A 27,415-nucleotide genomic window follows, 5' to 3' on the forward strand; every position below is an offset into this window, starting at 1 on the left:
TTTGCATTTCTTATCTGCCAGTGGAAAGCGTTTTAAACTACTGAATAAAAGAAAATACCAATATGAATACGTTCCGTATTCAAGATTGCATTTTAAAGAAATTATGCATTTTTATGACGAATTCCTCATTACCATATTTCGTAACCCTGCCAGACGTGTCGTCATTCGCATTCGTACGATGAATATTTCCTCATACACAGGGGATATGCAGATTTGAATTTTATGTTGTCCCTCGCATTATTATAAGCCGTTCGACAATCCCATTTCTCAAGAGGATCTCACGAATATCTGCAGACAGAGACGTTACGTCCGACGTTTTTTAGAATCATCCAGCATTTACTGTCTCAATCCGAATATATTCGGCCCTGTCGCTGTTGTGTCGATACTGTTATAATATATTTCATTCTATCGCAAAAATCTCTCTTTCATCACGTTTACAGAATATTGGATTTGAGTTTGTAAAATGATCAACAGTATGTAAATTCGTGTACGTAAAACGTCTTTCACTCAACATACATGAGGTGCAGAATGATGCCAGGCCAGGAACGAAGAGGGTTTGATTTTTCATCTGACCGACTCTCCTCTCCTCTCTCCTTCCGTCTTCCCTCTCCTATATCTCTCTTCCTCTCTCTCTCCTTCTGCATTCGATTTTCGGCTGATCTATCGATCGCAAGCTTTCACCGCCGAACCGGGATCGAGACGCCGTGTCATCATAATAATTGTCTTAATCATCTTATAAAACAATTGTCGTGCAATGATTTTCCTTATGTATACCTCCATTTATTCATCATTATAATCAGTCTTTATTCGCCATCAAACAAATTCGTTCTGATTCCGAATAGTCGGACGTACAATCGTCCGTCATTCGATGCCCTTGCCGCCGACTTCTAGTCACGTCATTTGGGCAGCATTGAATCCCCGCTTTCGCGGCGAGCCGAAATGTTCCGTTTGATTGATCTGATACTGCTGTACGTAAGGATTATTCCTGATAACGTTGTTTCCCGAACCAGCCGAGAACTGGTTGTTGTTAGGCATCGTAATGATTCCAGTCTGTTGGAGGTACTGCTCGCGATAAAGCTGATGCGGCGTTGTTATAAATTCGGCGCCGTTGCCGCTCGCTGCTGATCCTTTGTACTGAAGCTTGGCGCCGATCTTCTCGGTCAGATGATGATGATGATGATGATGATGAACCGGCGGCGACTGATTTCCCGCGTTATAATCACCGTAACGAAAACACGTAGGCGATGATCCCGGCGGCGTGTTCTTCTGACTCTGAGTCGGACTCTGGGATATCGACTCAAGAACGTGCCTCGGCATATTCGGCGACGGGCAGTGAGCATCTTGGAGACCGTCGACGCGATTTGCGTTCCTTACGAATATCGGTGCGCTCTCTGGACGGCCACCGATTATATTTCGCATTCCTTCGCGGTCCTTAGCGCTCAGACTTTGCCGGGAATTGCTCAAGGACGAACGACGACCCCCCCTCTGATGCATCGTCGACGGCGAGGCGTTCAGCTCCGAGACCGAGGACCAAGTTACGCTAGCGAGTTCCCAACGACGCAGCAGACTCGAGACCCGTTCCACCCTCGCCGCAGCATCCGAACTCTCGTCGTAGTCTGGACCCTGGAAATTATTGTGAAAAAAAAAATATATCCAGCGTGAGAAATGCGAAACTTTGTTATATAATAACGCTGTAGGGCGTGGTATGGCAATTTGACATACATCGCGTTTACATGTACGGTGGGTATAATAAATGCAATGCAATTCCATGCTTTTTTTCAAGTTTTCGATACACAGCTGTGTAAAAATTACCCTTAACGTTCTAAATTTTTTCTTTCTTTTTTTTTTTTTTGTTTGCTTCTATCTTTCATCCGAAACAAATTTGCCAAACTTTACAACAACTGACAATCCGTTTCGGAGTGCGTGTAGGATGACTTTGAAATGTGAAGAAAATATTCCAACTTACGTTCTCTATTTTCTCGTCCAGCATCTTGAAGAAGTCTACCTGGCTGGACGATACTTCTCTGTAACGTGAAGATGCAGAAGGAGTTAAGGATAGTTATACCTCGATGTAGTAATTTAGGATGCGACAAGCAGGAAAATAAACCTATGCACATATTTGTAATAATTAAACTACTAATCTTTAATTTGTGTTTAGTCAGCCTAGATTCATACGAAATTAATTTGCGTTTGTAAGAACCGTTTCATTAGGTTTTATTACTTCCATCGTTTTCATGTCAACCAATTTTTCAACAAAATCAAGTACACTTGAATTATAACGCATATACACATACGACTGATTACTCTGACAGCAAAAAGATGACGACGAAAAAGAAAAGTATTCGCATGGAAATAATAACGAAAGGAAATTGAAATGAGATTTGGCCAATGTAAACAGGTCTTTGAAGAGGAAAGTCGAATTTGCAGGCATATTCCCGGTTTGTCTTGTGCAAACGAGAGAAGATCCGTCGAGTTGTGAAAAATTGAAACTGGATTGAATATTCCAGGTTTCTTCGTTCAGGCAACGAGCACTGATTAAATAAAACAAACCATGAAGCATATAAATCGGGATCATCTTGTAGGCTCCAGACGCTTACACTTGAGTATTTATACAATAAGACTTTTACTCGGCATACCGGAGAAAAAGAAAAGATTTAAAAAAAAAAAAAAAAAAAAAAAAAAACCACCGCGATGATATTAAGTCGGTTCAACGAACGTAAAATAAATACTCTCGAGTTTAATTTAATTCATATACACGCTGTGAAAAAATACTGCGTGGATCTGCACAAGATAAAGGAAACTCTTGCGGAATAACAAGGAAAAACGTTTATCCAACAGTATATTAATATTTTCCTCCTCATTAAATACACCGTTCACTTTCCTATTCGTTATTCGCACATCGTGATACAACTTTGAACAGATAGTAAATTGTACGCGTCGTTATTAGACCGATGGTAAACTGATAGTATCAGAAGATAGAAGAAAAAAAAAAAAAAAAAAAAAAAAAAATTGTAAAATAAAATGACGAGCAAAAAATAAGATGAAATTAAAACTCACGCTTGGTGCAGCAGAGGACCGTTTCCGGGAGTAGCGGGCTTCTTCTTGGCTTGAGTTTTGATATCGATGGGTCCATTCTGTTCTTCGTTTCTGTTCACCTCGACCCCGTTGTTGTTGGTCTTGTTACTGCCTTTGGTATTTCCGTTTCCGTTTTTCTGCTCAATTGACGCCGAACCTGAAAATCGATCATGACTTAAATGTAGAAACAAACAGTTTGGTATATTTAGTTTCTCTTTGAAATCCGGCGAAGTATATATATATATATATATACAGGAAGTATATTGTATAGGTACGTATACAATTGTAGGTTTTATTCACTGCATCGTGTATACATCGGCAAATTAAGCGGTAAAAACACGACAGTTCCTCTTTTATTATAGGTTCAACCCACGCGTATACAATATCTCTTTTGTTTACACGGAGTTAATTAGCTAGAGTTTAATTGGCGATGAATCACCGCGATGGATCCTGCTTATTTTTAGGAAGAGAAGAAAAAAGGAACAAGAAAACAAAGAAGGAAAAAAAAAGAGACGAGAAGTAAAAAGTCAGTATATCAATGTGACCTGCAATTGCATGAAATTATGTCCAAGTCATAAAAAAAAAAGGAATGAGAAAACTATCTTCTAACTATCTTCTGTTAGACGGAACTAATTGCCGATAAAAAATAATATAAAGGATAATTTTGAGCTATATCAAGCTTTTCACAGTGCCAGAAAATACCATGTTATGAATTCTTTTGTTTGCAGCTCGTTAGGAATTTTTCATAGTGTAAAACGCAAGTTAATAAAACGAAAGAAACACAGCGTGTTTCACCGCGATGCCACGGAAAAACTTCAAAAATTTTCAAACAAGCTTCAATAATAATTTTCTACGACCTTCCTACAATATAAAACTATTTATAAAAATTCGCCGGGGAAATGAGATGTTTCTGGCCAATTTTAGTTCCGCATTGAGTTTGTGATTCCAGTGCATTCATCGTGAATCGCCAAATTTATTTCTATACCGCATCAAATTCTGGGACAGACAAGTCCATGAAGATAGTAACTAACATCAACTGCGATCAAAGAAATTGCAAATAAGAATTTCTATTCAAAGGTTCATTACAAAAAGTCACACGAGTAATCAATTTGAAAAAACCTGCGCGGCCGCCATATTTTCTAAGTAGAATTCTCGACAGATTAAAAGCTTTTCTCTGGAAAATCTCCGTCGACAGTTTTCATCGTAATTTGTATAAATATTCATTCCTTGAGGAATTCAGAATATAAAGTTATAAGAAAATGATCTTATACATAAATCTTTTGTTGAAAGCATCGTTTATAATCATATCGACAAAGCTAAAAAAAATTCCGTCTTTCCGATCGTGACGAACTATAACATAACCAAGGAAGGTTTCAGAATACCAACCTAAACATGTGATAAATCACGAAGTTAATTTTCGCATTCGACTGAAATACATATCATGGATAAATTTTAACAATCTATCAATGACACGGACCACCATTTCCCATTACCTCTAAAATATCCCTGTAATATTTGTCCTTAAAGCCGTTCTCACTAGGAATATAATATTGGGGTGGCTGATTGAGGCATCCGTCGCCTTAATTAACGCTGAGTAAAGTTAAAGCCGCTGCACGCGGTTTAGTTTTGCACGTACGAAGATAAATATAGAAAGATGCGCATCAGGCAGCAATCAGTAGCGCACTCACCAGTGGAATAATCACGAGTGGTGTGTTTGAACGTAGCGCATGAGGTGCGATTTGCTTAGGCAGGCGAAACGCAGTTTATTGCAAATCGGATTTTTCGCATACGTACTATTCGTGGTAAGTGTGCGAGCGCGAGTGTGTGAGTGTTAATACGAACCGCGAAGTACACGTGTACTCGCGTCACTCTACGAGGCGTACGTTATATAGCTCGTGGACTTGTTTATTTATGTCCCATTGTAATCAGAGTTCATTCTACTTTGCACCAAGCATCTGAGCACGCGACTCGTCGAGTCGTCAATGAATGAATGAACGAATGAACGAATGAACGAATGAACGAGTGAACGAACCAACGAATGAAACTGAAAAAAAAATATACAATGCTGGCTGTAAGCTTTTTGGGTCAAATAATGTGTGTGTGTATATATATATAAAATGGTACGAGAATAACTTGCAGAGGAATGACTCAATACCTGGATGCAGAGTCGATAGTTGCTGCTTTTGACGTATGCTGTACATGTATGTACATGCGTGCATCATCCTCTGGAATAGTGGATGCCTAACTACTATCCCGAAACGAGACGACTGATTCATCCTCGCCATATACGATTGCCAATTAATTTATAATTAGGTCTCAGCCTTCAGAGGTGATTAAACCCCGTTTCAATGTTTCGTAGCAAATTTGTACACAGTAATTAAGACACGTAAGATCAATTTGCAGCACTAGAAATTAGTTAGAAATTCTTTCCATCCGTACACATACGTACCTATACTGTTACAAAATTTTATAATCATTAAGTTTTGGAATGAGTAAGAATTTATAATCGCAATAGAGTACTAAATAAATGAGAAATAAAAGTGAATGAAAATCGCATTAGTAGAATGATTATTATAATTATGTATTTTACACAATTTTTATGAATCGACATGATTTTCTCCGTGAATAAATCGCTGTTCAATATCTAGAAGAGTTTTTTTAGTTTTACGAGTCCTTGCTTTGAATGTCCAATACGTACTAAGCCTCGGAATTTGAACATTATATAAATATTCTACAAGTTGATGTACCCACGAGAAGGATCTCGTGCTTTTTCAAGGATGCTGGAAAAGCAGCGGATGTACTTCGGTTAAGGTCGTCGTATCGTAGATGCCGTAAAATTTCTCGAAAGGCACGTGTTCACTCCATTAGGTCCATTAGACCCGCAAGAACCATCAGCCCATGTTTTTGGCGATGCGGTATCCCCAGCATCAGTGTCGCTCATCCATGACAAGCGGAATTACAAATTTCAAGTGTTTTTTCCCGCAGCTCGATCAAGATTTCATGACGTCGTGTCTCAGTGTCAGAGTTTCGAAAGTGTGAAAAGAGGCAGCAAGTCAAAAGGAGGCTAAGGTCAGATAATATCTTCATGCGAGCAAGAAGATCGTGTTATAATTTGAATTGATGAGGAAATTGAGAGATTATTGACGTTTTTTTCCGGTATTCAACTAAAATAAGAAAAATTGCATGGTTAATATCTTTGTTCTCTAAATTTGCAAAATCGCAATAAAATTCTGTTGTAACTTAAACAAACTTTTCGTTTCCTATATATACATATATTCTTTTTTTTGTTTTTTTCAATGTCGAATAAATATTTCTTTGGCCTTATTGTTTTATTGACGGACTATGTTATAAAAATCTTGTTATAACTTTAAATAAAAAGAAATCTATCTCTGTCTGGCGTTCAATATTTATCAGGTTACAATTACTGGTAGCGTAATTTTAATTTATACTCGCAAAGAAAAAATACGACAGCTGTGCAATATGTTATTGATTATCGGTGTTTGCATCTTCTTTCAGGTGTATACGATACTTTTTATTTTATTATAAAAATACAAATTTGAAATTTTCGTCCACCATATCGGATCCGTTATTTTAAATTTTTGAAAGCTGACGTCAGCTTGGTAATCAGTGACCCCAAAAACCACGGTTATCATCTTGTCATAAAAGTTGATCCAGCATAATAACGTGTGACTCAAAGGTTTAAACAGAAGTGCGAAAAAGTTTACATATCATCTGATTATAACTTTTTGCACGTAATTCTGTGACAAATGTCTACCACCAAATCCAGGAAATTTATTATTTATTAACGGGCAATCACACTTGACGGTTATAATGAAAAAGCGTGTTTGCCATAGATTTGTCAACGTCTTACGGTAAGAAATAAAATCCGAAGACGTTTCAAGTGATGTGCTATTGGAGAATGACAAGACCCGGGGTGCATCATACGTTCAGAGGGAGAAATTGAAAGCTAGGTACGTTTGACCCTGGTTGTGAAGCCGTAGCCTTTAAACTATTTATATAACCAAAGGAACTAACCAGGACGGATGTCGGTATGCGACGACGACGACTTACAGTGACTGTGCAGAAACCAACGATCACTCTTACTAAACCGCCAGCGATGGTGGCGTCAAGTCAAACATTTTCATCACGTTCAGGGTTACGCTGGACGGTTTATTTTTAAAGGTTGGTTTGTCAAAATGTGATCAACAAATGGCATCATCGTATCGACCACCCAAACAAAATCTGTTTAAAATCGCTTTCCAGCAAACTATATAGAAAATAGTCATTTTAGAATAAAATCAATCGAAACTGTCAGATTTTTGAAATAATTGTGACGCAATTTAGAACGAAACATCGATACTTGATCTTTTGTTTACAATTCCGGTGTTTTTTATTTTTATATTTCCCCTATCGATCTGTTAATAAATTTCATAAAGAATATCGATTCGCAGTCATCCATCTTATTCTTAAGGACTGGAAAAATTCTTCCTTGAAAAATGCAACCAAAGAAACTTGATCGAGGTTCCTTTTGCAAGGTAAAATCATACAAGGCTTGAATCGAGTGTTTTTTTTTTTTACCGTTATTGCAGCAGCAAATCACGAGTGGATGCAGGCTAGATGCTGGAGGTTTGCATATTTTACCTCCGCGTCTGACGACGCGAAAATGAATCACTTCCCTGGCAAAGTATCTGTCATCGAGTGCTCCGCAAAGTCTGAAGTTAAGTGGATGAATAACAGAATGAGCATTCATAGAATTCGAAAATAACAGGCAAAAAAAATCGTCGATTCCTTTTCTCAGAAAATATTCATGGTTATAGATTTCACTAACTGTTAAAATAATTAGCTATTTGGAAATTAAATTACCGACTTGAATTTGGTTTCTCGATTTGTTCTTTTGTTATACTGCGTACAATTAATTTCGCGACATTGAAAACGGACGCAAATTATTGCATCATAGGTTCACCTTTCTCCCTTTTTTCCCCTTAATAATCAAGTGACTGCTTATCATTGCGTAAGCCGTTCCGGATTTACCGATTAATCAATTTATCGATGCATCATTAAACCATTTAGTATCAAATATTCAATTTTTTATTATTATTATTATTATTATTATTTTTTTTTTCTGTACATTCGACATGCGACAAGAATTGCAAGCGATGATACGTCAGATTTTTTTTCCAGCAGTCTAAATTAATCAGCATAGAAAGATCGATTACAATTCGCATGAATCTTGAATAAGCTCGCAAATAGTTTTAGTCTTGATTATGAAAACGGATTCGCGTTAAGCTTTGCACGTGCAATGACGACTAACATCAATCTTCGATGGAGAATAGCTGTTTATTGCTATTCCGCTATATAAGGTCTGCTGTTATTCAAGCTGGCCGATCATGCGCAGTCCCCGATTCAACCTAGCCAAAAGCACCTTTCTCTTCACGTTCGTCTTACCTACATTTTGCACGGACGATAAACAAGTGACAGGCATAGCGATCGAGCAATGCGATATCTTCGAACGACCTGCACGAAAAAAACTGATTGTGTCAAAAGACTTGTTATACTGCGCGATACCTACATGTATTTATAGCGTGGTAAGAAAATTCGATCCGCATATTTTATGTATATACATAAATTCATCGGTGATCGTATACATGATGATAATAATACATGTGTCTGTGTGTGTGTGTGCGCGCACATTACGTTAGATTTATACGCGATTGTCAATGAAAAGCAAGGGAAAAATAACGCGAAGGTCGATAGATATTTTAATACAAAAAGCCTCTTTTTACCACAAGTTTAGAACCAAAACAGGATAACACGCTCGGTATCGTGTTTATTTTTCAGCCACTCTGCCTCGTCAGGCCTTCCTTGTTATTTTCTTTCTTTTATCCTCCTTATTTCGTTTCACACGTCTTTGCTTCAAACGTGCCTATGCAGACAATTTCGCACCGTATGGCAGATTCGACACGACGCAATAAACTCGATTATCACCGTGACGAATAAAAAGGAAAAAAAAAGGATAAAGCTGAAAAAAAAAAACAAAAAAAAAACCCCCCGGATAAATGGAGGAAAAAAATTAAATAGCGCGGGGCGAGCAAACACTTTTACAATTGGATCAACAAAACTCCAATCAGATCACCATTATGAACAGATGAATTTTCAGTCTGATGTAATTTGATTTTATGCATGGATCGCTCTACCGCGCAATTTGCATATCGATTATTAATATCGTGCAAAGTTTTTGCGTCGATATTGAAATACACCGATTTCGCTTCAACGACAATTACATTCAACAAACCTTCGGAGCCGTTTAATTATTAGCCATCAAACATCCACGGAGGATCGGATCTCGTTTTAACGATTAATTATTCAATGTTCGAAAAATTTCCTCGACTCGAAATTTTTGCACGTATAACGTAAGTATACACGTTACATGCTTAAATACGTTATATAACGTAAATTTTTAAATATAATGTCCAACACAATTATACACAACTATGGTGTATTTATATAAGACGCGATGTACGGTATATATGACCTGGCAGAGAGAAGATAACGAAAGTCATAATTACAATATGACATGAAATGTCCAGATTAGTCACCCTGAGAAAATATTCCACTTAATTAATGAATAATACAGGTGTTTCTTGTATAATCGTTATACTATATATATATACGTCATATCGTAGTAAAATCATGCACGATATCAACATTTCAATGAAACAAATAACATCCTACCTCCATAAAGTATGAAATTAAGTAATAAAGCAATGATATTATAAAGCTGACTGAAGGCTGGCGATATGAGAAATAACAAGCCAAGTGTTTGTTAAACCTTTTCGTGTGTCCCTCCGGAGGTTAAATTACCGCTTCTTATGTATACCGCCACCTTTTGCGAAGCAAAAGCCCCGCCCGTCAAGTGTCGAATTCCTGAAGTTCCGCGAAAGAAGAGTTGGTGCAGGACGTAGAATCTATTTATTTTACAACACACTCCGAAGTGCCAGTGTGGAGATAATAGAGGGTCGAGAGAAGGTGAGGAGGGGTTTGTATAAGGGTGCGAAGTGCTTCTATGTACGGCCTACATAAACCATTCGGCGAAAATGCTGCTCAATTTGGAATCAAAGTCAGGTTCCTCCCCTCGTGATATGCCTGGAGCTAAGGAATAAGACGTTCCACCTAAGGACTGCCGATGCCCGCGGGATGAAACTAAAGAGGAAGAAAACTCAGGATCAGACGGCAGAGCTGAGAACGTTCTATTGATCCACGAGCAAGAAGGGGACAAACTCCTGTCCGAACAGCGAGGAAGCTCGAGAGTAAAAAGAGCTCAGGTAATTATACTTCATGCAGACATATATATATATATATATATAAAAATATAAAAGCCTAATTTAGTAATAGTATAACCGGTAAATCAAACTATGGTGTTACATACGAGGTATTGTAGTTGTTATTATGATAAAAAATATTTCAGAAAAACTAAATAAAAAACACAATATAAGTAATATGTCATCGTCGAATGAAAATTTATGGAAAGAGTATGTTGTATACATAATTTGATGATCGAAAATGAGTCCCAAAATTTTCGCAATCATCGAAGACCCTGAGAGTTGAAATACCTAATGAGAAATTGGCGTTTGGACTGACCTAATATACATATGTATATATATATATATATATATATATATATATATATATCATAAACAAATCCTTTCTTGTTCCAGTCTCTCGACTATATATTCATATTGCCATCGACTAATCGGTCAAAGTAATTTAATACTGCGGGTTCATCTCTTGCCGCAGCGAGAATAATTATGAAGCGCGTCAAAGTCTCGCTGAAATTTTTTTAATTAACTTAAACAGATTGACTATAACAGCCTCCAACGAACCTGAGGATGTATTTTCCACAGATATATATTATAATCCGTGTACCCAGACTCTGGCGAAACAACTTTGCAGTTCAGGATTAAACTTTGACATTGATTTCGAGGATGGATATAGTATCGTTGTTGGCTCCTCCGCCGAGCAAAAAAATTAATTTCTTTCCCTTGTTAAATGACGTTTCAATTCATTTCAACTTTTTCACGCGAATTACGTTAAAGTAGTTTAAACGCGTTTTTTTTCGTAAATTAAAATATGCATATAATAAAAACTCATTACGTATATATATATATCGTATGAGAAGATGACCGTGCTTAACGTTATGCAGCTAGAGAGGATTTACGGACTCTGACGGGAATAGAACAGCTATAGCTTTGGAATGGATTCGTTGGACTAGCTGCTGGTTGCGTGTAAAATACGGAAATTTGGCAAGCTGACAAAGCCGGGATGAAAATAATAACCTGGAGTAAAAAAAGAGAAATAAAAAAAATAGAAAATACACACTTCGCGCTAAAATTAAATTAGTCTTCTGTATGTGACCGAGTGTACTTATGATAATAGACAATAAATAGTGTTTGATGATAAAAAAAAAAGAAAAAAAAAAAGGAAATCGATAATTTTAAACCCTTCTCAATCCAGCGACGACATATCGCACTGATTTGTAAAAGGCAATTGCTTATTTCAGCAGCTATGATGTGCAGAATAGACGACAGATAAACTGAAGAGGAGAATATCGAAGCAGATCCGTAAGAAATTTTTCTTTCAATACCCGCACTGTGGTTAAAAAATTCATCTTAATAATACACAGCAGTAGCAACAACTATCAACACGATGCGAAAGAAAACAATCGTCGCTTCACATTTTTATAACCTAATCCATGTTCTATACCTACGTAAAATAAATACACATAATAGGATACATTACGCTTATAACATATAGATTTATCTGAAACAGCTGAGAAGCGTCGTGTTAAAATCACTTTGAAGTCTGAAAAAGGTGAAATAGTCCCAAGAAAATAAACAAAAGTGTAATCAAGTACAGCAAGAAGAGATTAGAAATGACTCGGTTATCTCATGGCTTATTATAATAAACGCTTATATTACTAAAGGCTATATAAAAGGAGAGGAAATAATTTGCGGTTGCCTTGAGCGTCGTGCATAGCAGACGCACGTATATTTGGTCTACGTGACTAGAACCACGCCGCGACATATTAGAATTCCGATAGTTTATAATATAATGGTTACGCTCCGCTTTTGAAATGACAATACTTTACTACAACGACAAACGCGTCTTTACAATGGGAATATTTTCTAGGCGTAGGTATAGATAAAAGAATCGTCCCTGCAACCTAATTCTCTCTCACGAGGTTGAAGTTACGATAGTAACGTCATCGTGATAAAAAAAAATTTCCGTTTTCTTAATTTAAAAACAATTTTCGAGAGAACTAGCGTGTTTTGTTTTACTACGGTTTAATAAATTTCAAACAATGCTAAAAAATGGGAAGTAACGAAACAACAGCTTTTCCTCAGCATGAATCGTTACTATAACGTCACTAACTTTAATTTAATATTCTCTCTTGATATATACATATAGATATACCGTGTAATTTCAACGACATTTAAATCATCATTCTAACGATTGTACAAACGTTTCAACGAATTTTCAACAGTAACCATAAAATTAAGTAACAAATAAAACTTATATCTCTCCAAGCGTCCTCAACTACAGGCCACGTTACTTCATATTATCCGCACGGCAATGAACTACTTACTCCTACTTTGGTTATAGGTAGTGCAGTGTAGTGTGTGGGCCAAGAGAATTATCGACACTATCGCAACGCATAATTATTATTTATCGTTGAACCTACACGGAATCCCGAATCATTAAATAACATAAAAATAGCTTTCCACACAGCTATCAGAAGTATTTATAATACGCGATATAGCGAAACGACATAACGAAATTATAACCTTCTTCAAAAATGAACACAATTTTTCATTTTTTTTTTTCTCTTTTTTTTTTTCGTTTTAAATAAGAAGAATTTTGATTTATTTTTACAAGCTTATTTTTTTATACAACAATTGCTAGCAATTTTAAACTTCGTGCAGTCTGAATATGTTCAACATTTGTGTACACCTGATTCTTTCGCACTTCACGTGTGGGAATCATGTTGGAAAATAATTGACGAGTACATTTATTGAATGTTCGCATCAAATTTAGCAAATGAATTGAGAGTGATGGATGACGCTTGCAAAATTCAAACATTACGGGAAATAGCTTTAACTGAGGTTTGGATTATATGAGGAATAATTCATTATACTCGCAGCATATCCGATGTTCAGCCGATATGAACCTTAAATATATATATAAAGTAAAGATAAAGTTTGATAAAGTTAGGATAAAGTTTGAACTATACAGTGCGAGAATGATCGAAATTACCTTTTGAATCCGTGATTTTATATTTTCTTTTATTTGCATTTATAATAACGATATTTCGATTACAAAATGGAAAATCCAACTCGTTCTCGAAAGTCCAAAAATATATTATATCCTACGTAATAATTATATTATATCACTGTCTGAACTGAAGTTACACGAGATATGAATTCGTGTTTTTAACTACAGTAAAAAATTCTACAGGAGATGTAGAATATTTCTATTTTATTATATGACAAGTTAATATTACGTTTCTTTTTCCCCGCCGGTATAATGCTCGATGCAATGTGTCAAAGTAAATATTTTCTTACGATCAGTACCTACGGCGATCAGCTCTGCCAGACTGTAATAAAAGTATCAAAGAATGGAACAGACGTTGGATCAAACTGCCTCTCTCAGCATTGACCCAATTGCCTCTAGCTAGTAGACGTATTAATTACTTCCTACTTTTACGCGACACACGAGGTAAATGAAATTTTGTCATTATACGATCTCACCTATAAACATATAATACTTTCCGACAATATCGAGAATGCAAATCGCATAAAACCGCATAAAACAAAAATAGAAAAAACAATATTCTTATTCTATCAACAATCGAGAGTAAAGAAATTTTCTACACGTGTGTAACGTGCCAGCGCAATTAATTAATTAATAAATTAATTCAACAAGTTAAAAAATCTTTACCAACATGTTCTATGTGCGTGCGCATTTGGCCTTCCCGCTTCATAATGCGCGGGCATCGACGCGACGACGTGATTTTATTCATTATTGCTTTTTTCGTATGCAGGGCGCGGTGAGTCAAACCCAAAGCATGAGTCAGTGCTAATGAATTTAAGAGGTATATCAACCACATGTCTACATACATTTTCACCTCCGTTGTGTACATACATACATACACGTAGGCGTGAATTCGTGCCCGGGTATAAGTTACAACTTGTGACACAAATTTCCGCCAACATACCTGCAGCTGCGTGCGTATCAGGTGTGATTTTACATCGACACTATAGAATTAGACTTGCCTTCTAATTGCTGCACGCGGTAATTAATGAAATAGCAGGTAAACGGCAGAGATTCGTGAAAGAGAAATCTAATATCTCGGGGCTAAACGAGGAGGAAGAGGAAGAAGATAATTACAGGAAATTGTAAAAGTGCGAATAGAAGCTGCTACTTTTTTCTTCACTTCACACACATGGATATGAAATTCTGCTATATTGACCGCAAAGTTAACCGAAAATAATCACTTTACACTGTGAAAAAGCAGCTGTTCTTAAGCCTGTAAAACGAACCTGAATAAAATTTGTACTTTAATTCGGTTAGTGACGCGTCACAAGTTTTAGGACAATTTTCTACCTGTTGATCATTGACCATATATATATATATATACATATACATCTATGTATAACTAAATCTAGTTACCTATACACATATAGGCATGACTTGCGCGTAGTTTTATTAAAAAAACACTTTAATCCTCGAGGAATAATTGTATTACAAGCTCGATCGAACTCGACTACGAATATACTCAAGATAAAATAATATCAATTATAGCAACAGGTTATACATATACACATTACATATATATATATATATATATATCCAATATCTCGATTATCCTAAAATTTGTACATTTTATTGTAATTATGAAGAAATCGATGAAAGAGTCTCTCCTTAATTTTTCTAGCGATATAACACGTCTAGCCGAAGAGTGTAAGAATTTAATAAACGCCCGTCTGCAAGCTGATCGCCAAAATAACTCGTCCACTTTTGCTCGTTAATGCACGTCGGGTCACAACATATTATATTCGCGGCTTCGTCAAACTCGCAGCGACTTCCGCTTACTAAAATATAAGCGCATCCGGTAGCAATCAGTAGCCAGATAGGCTTGGTCGTTGTTTGTTAATTAAGAAAAATCGATTAGCTTCTAATTAGAAAGCCATAATCATAATATCAATCATTTGGCCATTCAGATATTACAATTTTTAATCCTATATACTTCTTCTGGCACAAATTTATCTTGCTAAATTTTATACATAATAGGCGAACATTTTTTTTTTTTTTTTTTTTCTCTCTGCATTGAAACCGGTATTTTTCTTTTTGCACAATTTTCCATTATTATGGTTAATTTTTTTTTTCTTCGTTATGTAATATTGAAATAACACGGATCGATTCACTTAGTTTTTGTAAATATTCGCGATCTGTGATTACACGCGAAAAACTCATCAGTAGGAAATTGATTAGCAATCTTCCGCGTAAATCATTGAATATATGATATTTATTTCATACTTATAATTCTTTTTGATTGACAGTAAAGAATTGAGATTTGGATCATTCCGTTCTTTTTTTACACGCGTGATTTAGTGATACGTATGTCAGTTATTATAGTTTTCCCTTCTTTTTTTTTTCTCTTCTTTCTTTTTGGCAAGTATCGATCGATCTGTAATCTTTCATAGATGATTAAAAGATACGTCATAGTATAAGGTTAAATGTGTTTTTGTTACGTAAGGTTAAGATTATTAATCTGGAGTCGAACAACCGCGAGGCAAGATCGAAGTAATCTTTTGAAGACGAACGTGTATTAGAAGAGGCCGCGATAATAGAAATATTTGCGATAATCTCACCCGTCGATTCGACTGTAAATTATTTCAATACAATCACTCGTCCCGATTTTAATCATGAAAAAATCAGTCGTTATCCATATATTTAAATTAGATTGTGTAAAAAAAATCGATTATTTTTTTTTTTCTTCAAAATTCAAATCAAAAATATTATGCCAAATGAGGGGAAAAAAACGCTGCTAACGTTTGAGCTCTTAATGTTAATATCAATTAAGAGATTCATTATCGCGATTTTCTATATCCCACTTAAGTAACATGGAATTCTTTTTTTCTTTTTTTTTCTATTTTGGGAATTTTAAAACTCGTCGGGATATTTCCATAATTTTTTCAGAACACAGCAGTAATAACGGAGTGAAATTTCACATAATTCTGGGAGAAGCTACGTGTGTCATCATGATTCAAGACTCTATATAGTAAGAATTTTTTACAGTACGTATCCAGCAAATACTAAAGACTAAAGATACTTGCCCGTTATTTTGCTCAACGTTTTAATTGAAGAAGAATACCTAAATAATTCAAAATTAGTCGCGTGACCTTCCAGCCGAATATAGACGAATGGCTCGTGAATAAATAAAAAGGTATAACTAACCTGAGATAACAAAATTATACACGAGGTCTAAATACGTAGAAAAATACTAGAAAAATAGATAATCATTCATTCATTATTGTTTGTCATGCAGGATAGAGGTGCGCTATTTATATCACTATGGAACGGACTTTGCATGCTATCCATAGAACGCAGCCTATCTATATATATGTATATACATACGAAGCGACGCAGAATTAATTAAGAAGGTTATAATCATTATAATAGACGGATGCCCGCAGTATTGTCTAAATATTTGAACAAATTTTAAAATCGAGGCGAGAAGAGAAGAACAAACATTTCGCGTCAATAACGATGATAATAGTAATAGTAATAATAACAACAACAAACACAGGTAAAAAAAAAACAAAAGAAAAAAAAAGAAGATTTTATTTCTACTTTCTATTTAAATGATTAAATTTTCATTCTATACATCGAATAATAACGAAAATCTTCATTTATTACTTATAAAGTTTGTTTGTATCTTCTTTACGTTGATGAAAATAAGTAATGAAGTTTTTGGTTGATAGTTACAAGTAGCAAGTAGCAGTGTGTTGGAATAAAAAGGAAACTTTACCTAATAAAAAAATTTTTACTCTCATTAGTTACATGGAAGAAAAAAAAGTTTGACATCCAGAACCGAGAACCCCCCGGAATACCTTTTGACCGATGTAATTTTAATGATAATAATAAAAAATGTATGTATACATATAATTATAACAGAAAGAGAATGTTTTATGACTTACTCATTACAACATTTACTATTACCGCGTGAGTACAGATGTGAGGAGAACCTGAACCATAAAATATCGCCAAGTCGTCTTTATATATACCTTCATGTATTGAACAAAGTAAAATCTAAATGACAAAAAATTAAGAAATTGTTTCGATCGCGAATTGCCTATTAAAATTCAGTTCAATCCTTGCGACCATCGAGCCTTGCACGCAATAATTTGAGTATGAAAATACATGTCGCGGTTCTGTAAATTAGCGACACAGTTTTATTTTTTATTTTTATTTTATTTTTATTTTTTTTTTTCACTTTATTATACGTAGAGAATAACTTCAGTGGCAAAATATTTTTCTGTTACATTTATTTTAACGAATATGGAGCTTCGCTATGCATCAGTATGACCTTGATTTCCCTTCCGTCATCAAGATGAAATTACAAGTGTCTTTACAATATGTAATATGCCCGTATAGTAGTTTCAGTTCGTAGGTAGGCGTACGTACGAGAAGTGTATGCATGCATGGCTTCTTGAGTAACATCGGTGCACGAGTTTGGCATTAGAATCGTATAAACTTCTAATCGATTGCCAAATAGTGACAGGTGTGTGCACATGTATGCATGCATATTACACACGGCACTTACGTTACATATGTAAGAAAATGAGGCGTAGTACGAGTTTGTCGTGATATGACACGATATGCGGATAAAGCGCGTGTTTACTTATAATTACAAGTAAAAGTATGTCAGAAAAGTAAAAAGTGAATGGACGTGAAATTTTTTAAAAATTTGTTAACTCCCCGGGAGCTCGGCAAGATCAAGTAAAGAATAGAAGAAAAAAGCTGCAAAAAGAAACGACGAAAAGAAACAAAAAAAAGAGGGAGAAGCGTAAAAATTCAAAAGAACGCTCAGGTAATTCGATTAAATGTTATACGCGTAAGAAATCTCTCACATTCTGATGCGATGATGAGAAAACTGATCTTGAATCCTATATCCGTCCATTCATTACCACCGGTTTGAAACAACTGACGTATAATACGTATAAATTATATAAAGTTCAAATATGTATGAACTCGTATAATACCTTGATCAGAAGTTATCTGACAAGTACACAAAACAGTACAGCTGTGTGTACAAGGTGCGAATGATGAGACTGGATTTATTGAAAGGGTGTTGCGCGATTGTATGTACTATGCATGCAGTGTTGTCGTGCAGTTTGTTTGAAAATAAGAACTTGCGATATATGTATGGTGAGATAAATACGGGAACGTTGTTCTTCAGAAATAGGAAAGTCATAGATGCGTATACACTTGGTGAAAAAAACATATTTTTCGAATTTAACGATAAACAGGCGATAGCGTATTATTACTGGTAACACCTATAATCTATTGTATGAATAGCCTGTCGAACGATTAATAGACGATATGTACGATACAATGCCGGATCTAAGAAGCTGTCTGCCTGCGAACTTTAGCAGCGCAGAAATAAACTGATGTGGAGAAAAATTAGTCCGGAAAAAATGATAAAAGTGAAATGGAATGTTGCGTATATTGCATACAGACTCACACAAGTATAGCGAATAGTACGTGGCGGGACAAACGATGATAACAAGTCGCCGTCAGTTCGTATTTGAATCTGCAGGACGATTAGGTACAGGATGTATGATGCGTGTGTAATGTAGACATGTAAAAAGCTGCCGAAGGACGTTATCTGCCATTTAATTAAGGAAGGACGCGTTGACTGGCCAAATATTGATACTTTTTACTAATTTTCTTTCCTATATACTCGATTTATAGGTATAGCTTGAGTATTTATAGAATTATTCTAAGAGTCTTAAGCTACCTAAGATCTTTGTAAAAATCTAGAAAATAGAGGTAATCCTGGAATTTTATAAACAAACGCATGAATGTTGATGCTTCGTTTTAAATATATTCTTTGTTTTATAGTATTATATACAGTCGATTAGACATACTGTACTTTTTTCTTTCTTTTTCCTTTTTATCATAAACAATATCGGTGCGATATATCGTAAAATTAAGTATTAAACCATGCCAACGTGGTGAAAAAATAAAAACTAAAGGAAAAACGTGTCAAGAGTGAATTTTTAGAAAACAGTCATCTGAATAAAAGAACGCGTTTTAGAGTGAAATCGAACGAATCACTTGATTTTTGACAATTCCTAAGCGATTAGAAACGAAGCATCGACGATTCATCCATTTTTTTTTTCCTTTTTTTTATTAATATTATTTAAACAGAAATCTTTCTCACAATACAAGAATATGAAAAATTTCACGAATACTTGAAAAAAAAAACGACTGAAAACGATCGATTTTTGGCCAGCTGAAACTTTCGTAAACAACGACGACAAAACGATTAATGTTATCTGACGATAAGTCGGGTCTGTATGGGATTGTTTGTATACTTGAAATGAGAGCAGGTGGAAAAACGATACCGGATCTGTTTAGAAACGTAAAAAGAAAACAAGACACAAGTGCAATGGAGAAGGTGAGATGCACATTCGATGAGTAAATTTTCGTCACGTGCGACGTAATGATTGCGGCGTCGCACGTGCTTAGAGTTTCGTGTTTCCGATTGGGAATTATCGTCAACGACAGTCCACTTCCGCTACAGATATATATATATATAAAATATATATGTATACACACATGACATTCTTTACATACAGTATATTATAATGAATGCCGAGTAATGAAAACAGAGCGTTTAATTACGTAACTAATTAACCATTCGGCAATTTTTTTTTCGCATTCAATTATTAGAAAACTCGAAGCGTTTCTCCGACTCTGCAACAAGGTTGAAATTTTTTATGGTAATGGAAACTATAACAATTTCAATTAGCAAACCTCGTTATTGTATCGCAATTTTAGAATTTTGATAATGAATTTTGCGCTAAGTTTTATATATATATAGGCATAATACACGATTAACAAGCTGGTATTTTATAAATTTCAACTCTTTCTGCAATGCTTGAAGGCCAAGTTATTGTTATTATGAAGTGCGTCGCAGTTCCTTTCTTTTTCTCTCTCTCTTAGTTATATATTCTTCTTTCGCTTATCGCCAGAGTTTCTGTAAACGGGGTATGACAACAAGCTGTACGCAGTGAATGATGTGTGCAGTAAACCACCACACAACGTAAAAAGATAAAACAAGCTCAACTCGATTTGCATATAAGGCATAAATTTCTGTATTCGCGTAGTTTGTTTTCCAATTTCAAAATGAACGCGCATAAGGTATTTTAGGTATGTATTGTGTATGTCTATTGTTGCAATCTGTGTACAGGGGACAATAACATAATATATAATGTGTTGAAAGAGAGAAAGATAGAGAAGTATCAACAAGAATATGTATTTTTTCACTGCAAAAACCAAATATTCCCACATTTTCGTACATACACAAAAATATCTCAATCTATAATAATTATAATATATAATTACAACGTTATAGACCGAGTCACTATAGAATTACTTTCTAGGAAAGTATTTTTCCCCTTCCATTTATTCTATGTGGATTCAACTATTATTAGAAATTGTCCGAATGTCACAAGTTTTCGGAATTTTAGTTAATTACGATAATACCGACCTTAGAAAGTTTTCCGAATACTTTAGAACTGATTCAAATTTAAACAGCTCCATGCTTACCAGACAGCATTTATTTATATATATATATATTTATATATATATATATATATATATATGGCACGAAATTTCACGAGTCGAGTGTACAATAATTTTGAACAAATATTGAAACTCAAGCCTATACATATAGCTTCCAGTTATTACACAGCTAGAAGCGATATGCGCACAAGAGATATATACGTGTGCAAATAAATCGGTACAACCGTGTCAGTGAGATGATGTTGTCCTACATGATATATGTCATCCAAGTGGTGAGAAAAATAAACATAAAAACCAAGATGCAAGAAAAATATTAGCGCCAACTTTTCCATGGATCTGTGCAGTTTTACCGTCAAATATTGTCCACCCCACAAGAAGAAACGATGCGAGGGAAAATTGCGTAGTCGAGAAGCAGCTGCAGAGTGAATAGCGTGTGTGTGTGTGTGTGTGTGTGAATGTGTGTATGTGTGTGCCTATAAAGAGGGGTAGAGTAGCTCGAAGCATCTGTTGGGGGCATCGAGAGTGTGTAATTTGAAAAAAGAAAAACCGTTAGCCGCGAATTTTGCGATATTGCGAATCGTTCGAATAGTTGATCGCGCACCTGAAAACCTCGACTTTCACCTAAATAAGTGAAAAAAAATTCTTAAAGATTCACTAAATCTAAATAACCGAAGCACCAGTCTCGCATAGCCGTTTATTTGTTCAAGGGCGATCGAAGCAGCTGCCATTCGAGCCTAGCAGAGGGAATAATATAATCTTGAGAGATTTGCAAATCGGTGTATATTTATAAAAAGATTAGGCGATGATCATGAGGATCAAAAATAAAGAACGAATGGGGGGAGGGGGGGGGGGGGGGGTGGAATCGGAAGTGTGACGCAGCGTTTCAAGTCCGTTATTATAATCACGAATTCACGAGGCTGAAGTTAGTAACGTTAACGTATCAAAACGTCGATACAAAAATTCCTATTTTATATCTTTAGGATAAAAACAAAGGAGTTAAATTTACAAAATCTACGTTTCTCGATGTTTTATTAACGGTTTTACTAAATTACAGACAATCCTAAAGTTGCAAAATAACGACTTTCTCCATATATATATATATATATATACAACATTACAATAGCTAATCGTAATAACAATTGCAGGTCGGTTCCGAAACGCTACTACGACTTGAATGTAGGAACGGATGCCAGCTTCCGCGGAGGTCTGCACCTCTTTTCTTCCTTACGCGGTCGAAGACAATATAATATTAATAACAACAATAATAATTCCCACTAATTTAAAGGTAAATCTATTTTTAAAAAACGAGACACGATGTTCGAGTTGCGTAATAATTGCCCGAGGCGTGTTTGAGCGTAAATATTGTCAAGAAAAGACGCGCGGAGTGCGACGACGCGAAGTTGGATGATATACGCAGGGTGTTTATTGGCGTGTATGTATACACATGCAGACCTACCAACCTGAGAGCACTAGAAATCGTTGAGATCGAGTTGCGAAGAGAAAGGAGGGAAGAGACGTGGAAAATAAAAAATGTTGTTCAACTGCAAACACAGTGTTACGTAATAATAGTATCAAAGATACAACCAAGCTCCGTCGTCGCACACCTTTATAATAATTGTTCGCGTTGTTTTCAAATCTAATTTCTATTCTCATAAATTATTCTGGTTTCTCGATCTTGAAATCATGCGAGGATTAATCATAAATCAAAGGATAAACCTTACCTTTGGCTCTGCGCGCCAGCTGGGATAAATTCTGCCTCAAAACCTTAAGCCACATGTTTCTCCGCCGGTTTTTAAACAGTTTGATCACTTCCGTCAACTTTATTTTATATACAGTATATATATTATCACCGTGACACTATTATAACGCAGCACGTGCAGAGTTATTTTTCAATATTCGAAAAGACTAATATTCTCCGACGACGATCGAGTTATAATAATATATTTTTGATTGTTCTAAATTGATGTTCGTCAATGAAATAAAACTTGTTTCGGAGAGATAATGCCAAGATGTAAAGGGTGTGTGTTTGTATATATATATATACAACACACACAGGCATATACATATATATTATATCACGCGCGAGGCGATGACGATTTATAAATTGTCGAGAAAGTTTAGTGTGACAAATAAAACAGCAATTTATGCACCAGCAGCACCGGCAGCACGAGTTGTTAAAAGTACATATATCGTCAATCGGAGGAGTGATGATGCATAAAGAAGTACGTATGTAGGTATTTATCGCGAAGCGGATCGATGCACACGCTGTGACTGCGCTCTTGCGACTGAGGAACGAGCTTGAAGCTTCTGTAGTCGGGCAGCTCAGGCAGCGACGATCCGGCGAACCGGCAAATGAAATCGGCAGTGGGCAGAGCTGCGTAAACAACTCGGGTTATACGGGGACAGCATCACGTAGCGCAGCGCAAGCCGAACTCCAGAGTTATCGGGCATTTGCTATCGTCGATTTATTCGCTTCTGTCGACTTCCGAGGCCAGAAGTCCGTTTAAAAGAATCATTTTCACACGAGATGGTTGTAAATAAAAATTGTCGTTGGATAGAAATAATGGATCTGAAATTATAGACGAAAGATTAGATATCGGTGCTTGGGAATCGAGGTTTTTTTTTTTTTTTTTTTCATCAATTAATATCAACAAATGGCATTATTTAATCGAGTAATAATGAATGAAAAAAATCTGTATATTTTGGGTGTCGTGGTCCATTAAATTTCGGACATTGCTAAGGATGCGAAGTAACGATTTTTCTTAAACATGCATGCTGCATCGTTGAAGTAACTTAACGTTATTGTAACTTAATCCTCATTTTCCGAGTAAACTGAGACGTCGTAGAGTGAAATCGAACGGATGTACTGGATTTTGTAACAATTTTGAAACGATTCTAAACGAAGCATCGATATATATAACTTTCTGTTTACAAATCCAGCATCTACCCGATATCTGTATTTTTCAAAAGATATTCGCAAATATTCGACGTAGGACTATCTCGTGGTGAAGTTGATAAAAACAGTATCGACCTTTGGCTGTTGAACCTTCTTTTGGCTACTGTGCTCTGCTTTGAGCAAGCTTTGAGCTGGAAGTCCTTCGAGTGTAACAGCTATAAACAATGATGGGTATAGTGGGTTTATTTGCGTGGTTAACTCGACTCGTATACTGTACGCGGGTAAACATATCGCGTCGTAGTTTCTCGTCAGATTTATTCTGATTCCACGAAAGAGCGCCAACGAAGTGCGCTCTTTCTCTCTTTTAACGATCTCGGCGTGTAGGTGATATTGTTTAATTGTTCCCCGGTTAATTGCTGGGAGAGAACGGAACGCAGCTGGAGATGAGTTGAGCGAAAAACAGGGGAAAAACAAAGGGTGTATCTAAGAACTAGACGAAACGTCAACGGGATATCGCGGATGGACGGAGCTTGCGCTGCTTTTTACTCGACTTTTCACTTCAGCTGCCTGCAGTTCCCTTTTGCACCGATCGAGCATCCGGCTCGAACGATGGATCAAATCCGACTGTGGTTTTCGGGAGATCGTTATAGTATCGAGGTTGAGAAATAAAAACGCGACGGGCAATTCTTTTGCACGCAGGCGTATACACACATCAGTCAAATTATCAACGATTTTCTTGGAGCACGTTGAAGAGACGATTATAAATTGTTGTCAGAAACCGAGGAAGACGACCTAAATCCAGTTGATTTGTTGTTGCAAGATTCGCGTGGGTGGCGAAAATCCTTAAAAAATAATGGAATCGCTTTCTCTGCGGGAATATCCGTGGCGTCGCATGTATACGTAAATATATATATATATATATATATATATATGTTTCGAATCGTACGGGGAAGAACGAGCGGCATCGCCACATTGCCTTCTAGTACTTCCTGCAGTATTTCCCAGTTTCTTAAAAAAACTTTTGCAAAACCATTCGGCGGTACAAGCGGGCGTGTATTACCGGCTGATTCACAGTATTGCAGAGTTCGACGACGCAAAACTGGTTTTAACTACCTATATTCTTGCAGCCACGTATCTTATCTTGGAATTTAATTTATTCATCGGAATGTCCGTTCGTCTTTTTTCGCAGTACCATACATATACATAAATATATATATTTTTTTGTGCGTGTATACCTACGTATACTTATAATAGGAAAACGATATACGCAGATGCTAATTTTTCGAGACAAGAATAAGTATCGGTTATTCGAATTCGTCTATACGTCGTTAAAGATCGGCCTTTTCCTAAATGACAGTCATCAGAAATTTTGGCCTGTGATCACCGGGAGAACTGCAGACGTAGCGATAAATTTTTTGCTGCAAATTCCAGAAACGGAAGTGATGTTGGGCTTTATCATGTCGTCTGCGGAAGGGTAACTGAAAATTCAGTATTCAATTGACCCAAACTTTTCATATACATTCGAATGTTATTGATATCAATCGCATACTGTTTCATTTATTTGTAGAATTTAACTTGCTTTATCAAACAATTCTGAAGTGAAAGACTTTCTCCTGCCGCATCTAATTTCCTAATAATATTTGTCAATAGAAAGAAAATTCACGGATGATCGTAAGCAATAATTTATCAAACTTTGGGATCGGTGTAACAGCGAAATACTACATTATAATAGTCAAGTCGTCATTAAATAGAAAACGTTATCTTATTTTCCGTTTCTTAATCAAATTTCCTGCCGCGTCACTCGAGACTTTCATGACTTTCCATTGTCTTCCAGACATACGATAGCCCTGAAATTACGATGTTACGTACAACTCGTGACCGGAGAAAATGCGCGAAATGACGCACATGAGGATTCACGATATACGATTGTATCGCCTGGATGCAAATGTGCAAATGGAAAAACAGATTTGCGAAATTGTAGAAAAACATGGTTCAACGAACATTTTCAACCCTTTAACAATTATTGAATGGAATTCCTGGGTGTAAATTTTTTTTTTTAGCAAATTTGCGTCTTGCGCAACTTTATGATCTGTCAGGTGAAGTGATCAATATCTAATTGTTAAAAGAATGCTCTTTCATGACCTTCGCTCCAACCGCAAGTGGACATCGAAGTGAGGAAGAGGTTCGAATCGAGGCGAAGCCTTGAAAGGAGAGATTCGAAGTATTACGAGGTTTCGTTATGTTTGAAAGAGGAAGAAAAAAAACGTGCATAGAAATTTTGCACCGGGAAGCGAAGATCACTCTTGACCAGAATATAGGAAGCGTGGGCTCGTTAAATAGAAGGCGAACGTTAGGCACATTATTCTTTTTATTGGACCTGTGTGCACAACGCGTTTGTCATACATGCAAAAATTCGCACCAAATCAAAGTATAATGCGACACCACCGTACCGATGTCGAGGTGACTTATTCCGGGTTTGAAGAGATAGAGAGAGAGATGGAGAGAGAGAAGGAAGTGCGAGTCATTTGAGAATGGATCAAGAGTTTTGTAGCATTATAGCCGTGAGGCGAATCTCGCACAAGTATAACACAAAGATCCAACCTTCGCGTTAGAACGCAAATTGTCAAGCTAAAAATCAGACGCTGCAGGCGAACGGTACCTATAATAATTCATTCGCGATATAACATCACTGAGAAAAGTTTCATTCGATTATATTAGTTGTATAGAAAATTCTAGCAAAATGGGTATTTGTTAGATGATAAATGTTTTAATCCACAATAAAATTTGGTAAAAGTATAATTATTTCCTTACGTGATTATAGCTTTCAATACTTAACCATCTGGTTATAGCAACTTTGGTTCGCTGCGGTTTATTAGTTAAATAAGCCTTCAAAATCAATTTATTATTGCTATACCGACATCGAATTATCGCAGAACTTACAAGAAAATATATGGTAAAAGTGAAAAAAGTTATAAAATAAAAAACCACAGTACCACGTACCACATTTTTCAGATACAGCTACAAAACTCAATTTCATTTTGTACTAAAACAGTAATATGTTTTTCTATTGTGGCAGAAAGTTCAAATTGTTAAAAAAAAAATTTCGGTGTACACTAGGTATACAATATGAAAGGACTTCTCGGCGGAAAATTCACACCATTTTTTAGACCCGTCTGAAGCGCACCTGTTCCGATTCCCCACGATGCGCATCCACCACGTCCGTTTTCCCATCTCGATGTTTTTATGTACCTACATAAGAAAGAGTTCGTCTCCGCATCTCCTTCCTCACATTTTTTTTCATTTATATATTTTTTTTTCAACAACTCTAAGGGCAATGATCCAAATCGAAATTATTATACGGAATCCTTCAGTCAACGGCGATTTTCGAAATTTCAAACTTGGCGTAAACAAAACTCACCCGTATTTGTTTTGAAGGTTGGAAGAGAATTTTTTCTTCTCATGAGAGGAAGTTAATATCACCGCAGTTATTGCACTAAAATGCAATCACGCACAGTTGTAATGCTTGAAAAATATAATATATTTGAACAGAATCATATTACAACGTACGGC

The 27,415-nt window shown here is 36.0% G+C and overlaps 1 protein-coding gene across 2 annotated transcripts in view; it reads right to left on the minus strand.

The window, feature by feature from the left end:
* Window positions 1-624: 624 nt before the first annotated feature.
* Window positions 625-27,415, minus strand: part of LOC124407371 (homeobox protein 13) — a 30,312-nt gene continuing 3,521 nt past the window's right edge. The window contains exons 1-4 of one of the 2 annotated variants that reach the window (XM_046883455.1): window positions 22,671-22,834; window positions 3,058-3,232; window positions 1,967-2,024; window positions 625-1,623 (exon numbers count right to left, since the gene is read on the minus strand). In XM_046883455.1, coding sequence (XP_046739411.1) covers window positions 892-1,623; window positions 1,967-2,024; window positions 3,058-3,232; window positions 22,671-22,725 — 1,020 coding nt within the window. In that variant the 5' untranslated portion in view covers window positions 22,726-22,834 and the 3' untranslated portion in view covers window positions 625-891. Of the gene's footprint in view, window positions 1,624-1,966; window positions 2,025-3,057; window positions 3,233-22,670; window positions 22,835-27,415 lie in introns of those variants that run through there. The other variant, XM_046883454.1, reaches the window with a different exon arrangement.

This window comes from Diprion similis, chromosome 6, assembly GCF_021155765.1.
Source record: "Diprion similis isolate iyDipSimi1 chromosome 6, iyDipSimi1.1, whole genome shotgun sequence".
NCBI lineage: Eukaryota > Metazoa > Arthropoda > Insecta > Hymenoptera > Diprionidae > Diprion > Diprion similis.